The sequence below is a fragment of the Myxocyprinus asiaticus genome, chromosome 27 (assembly GCF_019703515.2).
Source record: "Myxocyprinus asiaticus isolate MX2 ecotype Aquarium Trade chromosome 27, UBuf_Myxa_2, whole genome shotgun sequence".
NCBI classification, from domain to species: domain Eukaryota; kingdom Metazoa; phylum Chordata; class Actinopteri; order Cypriniformes; family Catostomidae; genus Myxocyprinus; species Myxocyprinus asiaticus.
Genome location: NC_059370.1, coordinates 45,898,455 through 45,907,653, shown reverse-complemented (window position 1 = coordinate 45,907,653; position 9,199 = coordinate 45,898,455). Strand labels below are relative to the sequence as shown.

The 9,199-nt window shown below is 41.5% G+C and overlaps 1 protein-coding gene across 1 annotated transcript in view; it reads left to right on the top strand.

The window, feature by feature from the left end:
* LOC127418073 (uncharacterized) overlaps nucleotides 1-9,199 on the top strand; it is a 9,790-nt gene continuing 591 nt past the window's right edge. Inside the window, exons 1-2 of the mRNA XM_051658448.1 lie at nucleotides 1-158; nucleotides 3,220-9,199. The exon at nucleotides 3,220-9,199 is cut by the window's right edge and continues 591 nt beyond it. Coding sequence (XP_051514408.1) covers nucleotides 3,382-6,303 — 2,922 coding nt within the window. The 5' untranslated portion in view covers nucleotides 1-158; nucleotides 3,220-3,381 and the 3' untranslated portion in view covers nucleotides 6,304-9,199. The remainder of the gene's footprint in view (nucleotides 159-3,219) is intronic.

Here is a 9,199-nt window from a genome sequence, read left to right as displayed (position 1 = left end):
ACGCGCTCTGTACACGCAACCCCCATCGTCTGCAAGTATGCGCGGTCACGGCGGAGGAAAACACACAATGTACACGAAGGTGGCGTGAATATATTGATCAGTGGATGTTTTACACGCATCAGTCGCTGTTTTTGGGAGGAGGAACATTCACATGCAAGGTTTGTGTTGAACACGTCGTTGTTTTTGTCTGGTTTGCGCGTCATGGCGTGTGCGTGCGGGCTTCAGGTTCAGATGGCGAGCACACGCAATAATAGACTCTGAAGCGTGAACGCACATCAGATTCAGATCGCGTTCTCGGGGAATTCGGAGTGGAATGTGGATTTGATGTTTGCACATTTCCAGCTGTCTGTTAGAGCTGAAGATCAATAGAAAGAGTCATTATATATATATACATATACTATATATATATATATATATATATATATATATATATATATATATATATATATATATAATGTTTCAGTCATTGTTCAGGAATTATATGATTTATTTTATTAAGTGTGCTCATTTGGTTTTAGGGGTGTTTCAGTAAATGGGTAGTTGTCACATAACATGTCCTATATTTTAGGTTGAAATATATGTGTATGTATAAGGGAAAGTGCATATCTTGGATTCTGTAACTGGAAAGCTGTTATTCCAGATTTCTTAACTAATTCATTTCAGATTGCAAAAGTGCAAATATTATTGCAATAGAATTAGAAAAATGCTTTTTAAAATAGTGAAGTTTTTAAACTACCCAGTTCAGAATATCGGGGCTGTTTAGCCGTTTGACATGGTTGAATTGCTCCAAACCGCTTTAAAAGAGAAAATTCTCATGCAGAATTAAAATGTGTCGCATGCGCAATGATATTGAGGGAAGCTCGATTTAATCGCTCAAGTGAGCCGCTGTGCGCTGTCTGTCACCGGAGATCGCAGCCCTGTTGACGCACACGCACTCGGATAGAGCGCAACTTCAAATACCCCGCGCACATTCGTGTCGCACATGAGGAGCATATTTAGCGCTTATAAATTATAAATTTTATAAGGTTGCTGCATCGCATTACAGAAATGCGTACGGATGTGGCTGGCATTACAGCGTTAAAATAAAGACACATCTTAAAATATACATCGATCTTTACAAGTTGTATCGATGACATTGCATCATTGGTTAATTGTTCAGTGCATTGATCCAGGTCGATGGATCATTACACCCCTAGAATAAAGCCTTTTCCATCCCATGTGTTCAAAAATAACAAAATCGTAACTTTCGGGGGGTCTGGGTATCTCAGCGAGTATTGACGCTGACTATCACACCTGGAGTCACGAGTTCAAATCCAGGCCGTGCTGAGTGACTCCAGCCAGGTCTCCTAAGCAACCAAATTGGCCTGGTTGCTAGGGAGGGTAGAGTCACATGGGGTAACCTTCTCGTGGTCGCTATAATGTGGTTCGCTCTCGGTGGGTTGCGTGGTGAGTTGCGCATGGATGACGTGGAGAATAGCGTGAAGCCTCCACACATGCTATGTCTCCATGGTAACGCGCTCAACAAGCCACGTGATAAGATGCGCGGATTGACGGTCTCAGACGCAGAGATTCGTCCTCTGCCACCTGGATTGAGGCGAGTCACTACAACACCACGAGGACTTAGAGCGCATTGGGAATTGGGCATTCCAAATTGGGGAGAAAAAAGGGGATTAAATCCCCCCCCCAAAAAAAATATCTTAACTTTCGGAGAAAGTGTAGCGACTGTGACTCTTTAAAAAGCGATGATTGGTCTGCTAGTTTGTCCAGTCACATGACTTTTTTGATGCGGATCTTGTTTTCTTAATTAAATCAATAGAAGTTTATTTCGTAAATGTATTTAAATAATAGTTTATGCACATTTCATCTTATCTAACAAAAAATATATCCACCTTAAGTGAGCGTAAATGTTTTTTATGTGCATATTGGTGTTTCTATCCAGCGGTTTTTATGCAATATCCTAAAATGCGCATATAATAATGTGGATGGAAACCCAGCTATCAATTCTCAAGAACAGAAAACACAAAGAAGCGATTGATTTATTGCATAGAGTATGATTCTACTTCGCATTGAGAAATGTTGTAATGTGTTACAGTTGAATCCAATTTGTTTCTTTATTATTACACCTGTTATATTAGTATTTTTACTATATTATTACTAATACTACACTAGTAATATTTGTAGTATTAGTGTGATTTTAATCAGAAGCTGAAAATCAGATGAAAAGCTAAATCAAGGAATTAATAGTACAGTGTTGTTTACCTGCTGTGAAATGGCTGACTAGTACTACTAATCTCATTAAGTTAAGGTTATGATTGTTATCCTATCAGGTTATGATCTGGTCAGATGTTTTTATTCATATTGAACAGTCAGTTTTACACCAGATTTGTTTGCAGAATTTGTCACAAGCAGCAATGGCATAAAATGTAATAGCATGTCATTGGTGAAGGGCAGTAGCGGATTTAGGCATGGGCGAAATGTGCTGTTACCCAGGGCGGCATCTTGCGGGGGCGGCACAAGGCACCCACACAGACCCCCCCCATAGGTCAACAACTTTGGGGGCGTATTGAAGTGGGTTTCACCCAGGGCACCATACAACCTAGAACCGCCACTGGTGAAGGGTTTTGATATTACAAATCTGTCTAGTGAGTATTGTGCAAGAGATCTTAAGACATGTGACCCAGATTTAGTATAGATTGGACAAAATTTGTTGGCAAAAACAAACAATTTTCACTAAAACTTTTAAAAATATTTTACAGATTGGAGCACAAAATGTTCCTTGATCAAGTGGCTTAAAAGTTATTAGTAGAACATTTGGTAAAAATAGTTAAAACTTGAACCTGTTGGTGGCGCTAGCTGGATTGACAGGTAGACCCCAGAATTGTCCACATGACTTTTCAGACCAAAACTTGCTGTCACAATGTTAGGGTGTTCTGGGTGGTTGCCAAGTCATTGCAATGCGGTTGCTAAAGTGTTCAGAGTGGTTGCTAGTGTGGTCAGGGTGGTTACTAGATGTGTGCTTACTGGCCCAAGTCAAAAGAGTCCACCCTCAAATCTTTATGAAAGAATGTCTGACTTTGAAGTTACAATAGTTGCTGCAGTTTTTCTGGCCAAAGTTGCATTTGGTGCTACTAAGTCACTTGTTGTTTAAATCATTTTATTGACACATTTGTTATTTGTTGACACTTTCCTGAATCTCTCTTTTTTCTCTCCATTGTGCAGGTCAACAACTAACAGCTTACCTTCAACCCTTTCAGCCCAAGCAAGAGATCATCACTTGTGGAGATGCAGCCAATGTTGATTGCTTATTAATGTTGGTATGAAAGTGTCTAACCAACAAGAACACACTTTGAACATTGGGATTGTCCACTTAATGTATTGACCATGCGTTCACAACAAAGTTTCATGGCATTTATGAACAAGGACAAAGCTTTACCCAGGAAAGACAATGATCGCTTGTGTTGCACAAAATGCAGATTTTCAACAAAAGACATTGACGTGTTTGGGAGGCATGTGACTCACCATGAAGAGGTGACTTTCTCATGTGCGCTCTGCAGCCACGTCTCCTATTCTAAAACAGAGTCTCAGAAGCACGTCGTCACACATACTGGCTCGTACCCATACAGGTGTAGATTCTGCTCCTATGGAGCTGTGCGGAGAGACTACATGGTGAAGCACATTCAGCGTGTACACAAGAGTCATGCAGAAGAAAGCTTCTTAATGGATTTTGCCTTAACCAATCCGACTTGTGAACAACCCCCTCTCTCTGACACACACAGGAGTGCTGTTTGGTCTGAGAGAAATGAGCAATGTGTGATTCCCAACACAGCTGGTCAATCGAAAGCAAATGCACATGTCGAGTACCCTAGTAGAAGTCAACCCAGTGGCAGTATATCATCTGTTATTGGTAAATCAGTGAGCCAAACCAGGAAGAAACAGGCCCGTATGACCTGTAGTACGTCAATGCAGTGCGTCACCAACACAACACCTTTCATTCCCGTTGCTAAGTCACAGTTCACAGGTTCTGTTTCTAGCATAAATAACTCGGTCAGCAACTCTTTGCAAGTGCTTCTAAAATCACGAGAGGAAAATGGCAATCTATCAAATGCTGTGCTCAGTGGAGATGGTCAAAATAGAAAAACAATTGCAGAAAAGCCCATTCAGAAAGCTGCATTCCCAAGAATCCACACTGGTGGTACAGAATCACTTGTGCAAGGTCAAAAGGTAATCCAATCAAAGGTTGTTCCCAGAATCCAGGTGACATTACCTGCTGAAGTTAACACCCCTCTCAGACCGCTTCTTAATGCGCCAGTGGGAGCATTATACCAGAGGAGCGTTCCAGTCCACAATGTTCAAACTGATCAGAGGGCCAGTCAGACCACAACAGGGACAAACATTCTGACAGCACAGAAAAGGAGTTTGGTTGCAGGACGTCCCAACGGTCCAATCAGACCTTCTGAAAGAGGTCCATTGCCCTCCATACAGAAGGCACAAACTGCAGAAAACGGCAATCAGCCCAAAGTAGGATCGTCAGCTGAGAAGTCAAGTCATCTATCCAATGTACAAGTGGAACTGTTAGCACCTTTGAACCAGCCGATTCAACACAACAAGCCCTTGACTGTATCATGCCCAGAGGAGATCAATATTCCTGCAGGCTGTTTGGTTGAATTAGTTGAGGTGAAAAATGTCAATGGGACTCGAGAGCTGGAGCTACGGATGATCCCACCCAACGGACTTCCACAAGACCTGAGGAGCACTGTGAACGGACCTTCACCAGTTGCTACCACAGGCAAGCTTTCGTTCAAATGTCAAGTTGCTGCTGCCAAGGGGTGTACAGTCAGTCCATCAAAGTCTTTAACATCTTACAAGGCAAAACAGCAGCCACGTTTAGCATGCACTGCTGTTCAGAGCACCACAAAAACAGTTCATCCTCAATACAAACCTCCATGTTCTTCAGGAACAGCGGCCCAAAGCCTGAACAAGCTGAACCTGAAACCCAACGGTACTGTGTTCAAACCCTCAGTGGCACTTCATGACATTGTCACGCTTGAGGGTACAGAATTGAGTTCTGGAGGCCTTCCAGTGATTTCTTCAGTTTATTCTCTCTGTCCTACACCTGCATCATCGCAAAGTATCTCTCAATCCATGCCAGAACATCTCAGCAGGTCCTTGCAAACAAATGGACCTGTAATCAAGCTACAGGGAGAGTTCAAAATGCTTTCAGATCCTGAATGTGTACTGATAGGAACAAAAAATTCCAAGGATTACATGAAGACAACAGAGCAGTCAGTTGTCTGTAGTTTTATGATTAAAAATGAGGAGGAATCTGAGGAGAAATACAAAGTGGACGTGTTGGGGCTCAAAGAAACAAAGACAGACCATGAGTGTATTGAAGAAGCCGTGATATTTCAGACTCGCAGTGAAGATAAACTTGTGCTTGGAAAAGCAGGGGTCATGTTTGAGAAATGTTCCAATCCAAACACAAATTATTTGAAAGAAACCAATGTTTTGCAAGAAAGTTCAAAAATTATGAGTCCTTTGACAGTTGCTCAACCATCGGTTATGCCAAAGCAGGGCAAAGGGAACATTTCAAAGCAGGGCAAGGACAACATTTCAGATCAGAACATGGGAAATGCTGAATCTGGGAGCGACATTGATGGCCAACAATGTTCCCAAAGTTCCCAAGCTTCCCTCATGTATCCTAAAGTATCTTTGGTGAGGATTCCCAATTCACTGTTCAAACCCACGAAGAACCCAGAGGTACCGACACAGGAGCAGAGTTTGACGGCACGACCTGTTCTCTGCTGCATGCGAATCGAGAGGAATGTGTCTAGTGGTCCTGAAGGAGCCATTAAGCTGATATTAAAGAGAGATTTCCCTGAAAGTAAAGAGAAGAACCAAGACTATGATGCACCTCCACGTAAGAAACATAAAAAGGGAAAACGGAAAACAAAAAAACACAAGTCATCATGGGGTGTGATGGGCTGCCATTATTTCTTGACTAAAGGTCATGGACAACTGAGGTTAACTCCTCTGAAAGAAGATCAGCTTGTCAAGCTTCCTGGTCCAAACCAACCTGTTGTGGTTCTGAATCATCCAAAACCTTCAGTTCAAATGGTCAATCTTGGTGTCCAATCCCTGAAGAACTTTAAGTGGATACACTCGGCTCCTCACACGCAGGGAAAAATGGAAGAACCAGCAAGCAAACAGCCGTCATTCAAGATGAAACTGAGGAAAGTTCAGGGACAGAAGTATCAAGTCATCGAGTTTGTTCTGAGAGGGGTCACAGAAAAACTGCTCTTGTGAACATCAAATTTCCCTTCTAGAATTCACTTTTGTTTCATACTTGTTGCAATTTTTATAAGTGTAATTTTAAATCCTACTTGTGTACAGTTGTGTACAGGTCAATTTGTATTTATATGCCACTAAAGTATTTTTTGGTTTGTTTTAAATTCTTTTCAAGAAAGCTATCATTATCACTGGAAAACTCTAAAAGTATTGTTGCCATCCCTGTTTGTTTGATTGTCCGAATGTAAACTATCATTCTTAAGAACAGCTCACACTGCCCCAATAAATGCCAACATTCTAAGGCCACATCCACACTAATTTTTTCAAGTTTGAAACCAAAGTAGACATAGTGGAGATCATTTTCAAAGGTCTCTGGTTCATTGGAGGAAAATGCTATCCCAGTGTGGATGAAGCCTAAAGTTGGCTGTTGGATTTAGAATGTTGAGAAGCAAACCTTTCATTGTCACACTGTTTCAAACAAACTCCAACAGGGATTGTTGTGACAGTGTGAATTGGCTGTTAATGTCAAAGTTTTCATGTTGATTCAGATATTGGGAAATGTGTTCGAGAAGAGTTGAGGTCTCAGCCTGAAACACGTCATTCAAAGGTGTATGCCGAAAAAGACTGATTTTTAGATCCTCTTTGAAGCCGGTGTCACACTAGCTAATTTTCCAAAGATTTTCAGGTGTAAGCTTCATTAACCATTAGGTGAGAGATGGAGCGAGGATTAGCATCTGCCAGTGGGAGGTCGTTAATCCCTTAACCGTCGGGAATCCCTGCTGAGTTAATGGTTCCAACATCTGGAAAAGCACATAAAAATGGTTCTAATAAAGTTGTTCTGTTGCCAAGGCAGGATCTTGTGTTCTAGTCAAGTGACTAGTGAGCTTCTTCTGAAGAAATGATAAGACGTCATGCTGATCTGAACATTTTTATCAGTGATTGCACTCAGTCACATATCGTCACAAATGCATTGTGTTTTTCCTGGGGTTCTCCTACACTAAAATGACTAATGAAACAAGCAGAGGCACTACAGTCTGTTTTTATTGAAGGTAATGTATTTACTAAAAGCTGTACAGCATATGGACATACGCATTCTACGGCAAGCCTCGAGGGGATAAATACATAATCACAGACTCTCAAAAGGTAAAGTCACCCCATGAATCGCATCTTAAATCACTCTTGCAATTGTTTATGCTCATGCGGTGCTCCTGTTAATATTTCGGGGAGCTTCACGTGACGGGGAATCGGAGAGTTGTGGTGAGTCGGTATGTTTGTCACCCCTCCACCATTCTTAATCGGCAAGTGTGTCGTACCTCTGCCTGAAGTGAGCGAGATCTCAGTAAAACAGTCGTGTGACACTCCTGGCCAAAATCCAGTTGTTTGGAGACTGCTGGTGTGACGGTGGCTTTAGGTGGACATTGTTAGTTCAGAACTGAATCGACATTTTCTCAGATAATATATAATTAGACGGAGCATATTTTAGCTATGATGGTTGTCAACTAGTTGGGTAAACAAATAACTAAAAGTTGTTTGGGGGATTTTCTCCCCAATTTGGCATGCCCAATTCCCAATGCGTGTGGCGGAGGATAAATCTCAGTTGCATCCGAGACCGTCAATCCATGCATCTTATCATGTGGCTTGTTGAGTGCATTACCACGGAGACCTAGTGCATGTGGAGGCTTCATGCTATTCCCTGTGGCATCCACGCACAACTTGCCACGCATCCCACTGAGAGCGAGAACCACATTATAGCGACCACGAGGAGGTTACCCCATGTGACTCTACCCTCCCTAGCAACTGGGCCAATTTGGTTGCTTAGGAAGCCTGACTGGAGTCACTCAGCATGCCCTGGATTTGAACTCGTGGCTCCAGGTGTGATAGTCAGCGTCAATACTCGCTGAGATACCCAGGCTCATTAACATGAAAGTTTGAATAATTTTGAAAGAACGGAAGAAGTCTCACATACTGTTCTAGCTTGCACATCTTTAGCAACAAAACCTTCAGGCATGTAGGCTTTTGACTGAAACATTGCAAGAAATTATTTTCAAGTTCTGAAAAGTGTTTGCAGATACCTGTAAGGGGCTAGAGGTGAGGGCGGGGTCAGAGCCTCGTCAGCCTGTCAGGACCATGTGCATCATTGCAAAGAGAATATGCAGGACTTTCTTAATGTACCTTCCTGTGACCACTTGGGTATGAGAGGGGTTTTTGTTTGTTTAAAAACATTTATGAGATTGTGAAAATCATCTGTGCCAATATGCTGTAGTAATTATAGAGAGGATCAGAACTGCAGTCTGATATTAAAAGAAGAGGTTTAAACATTGCACTAACACTGATGTCTGCTATACAATGATTTGTATTCATGTCGTGCTTGTCATGGTCATTTCAAACGGAATATATTTAGAGGTTCACTAATCTTCACATGAAGGAAATCACCTGAAGGTAATACATTGTTACTAAAAATGAAATCATTTCAAACATGTACTATACAGTGATGCTTAAGAATATAATACGAAAATAAGAGAATCCACAAATGCTCTGTACTCATTTTGTTTGTTGGGTGAAGCTTTGTGTTTTGTGAAATCCAAACGTCTGATGTTGTGCTTATTTTTAAACAAACTTTTGTCTGTATTTGACTGTATATTGAGCATTTCAGTGCAAACTACAGCAGAACTGTAGACTTATAGCTTGTACATACAAAATATTTCAGTTGTAAAGTGTACAGTCATTAAACTGTTTATGATTTGTCAAACTTTTAACTCCCTTTTTAAGTCTACCTCAGATGACCACACTATTTTTTTATTTATTTTTTAATCCCCTTTTCTCCCCAATTTGGAATGCCCAATTCCCACTACTTAGTAGGTCCTTGTGGTGTAGGACAAGTCTCAGTTGCCTCCGCTTCTGAGACCGTCAATCC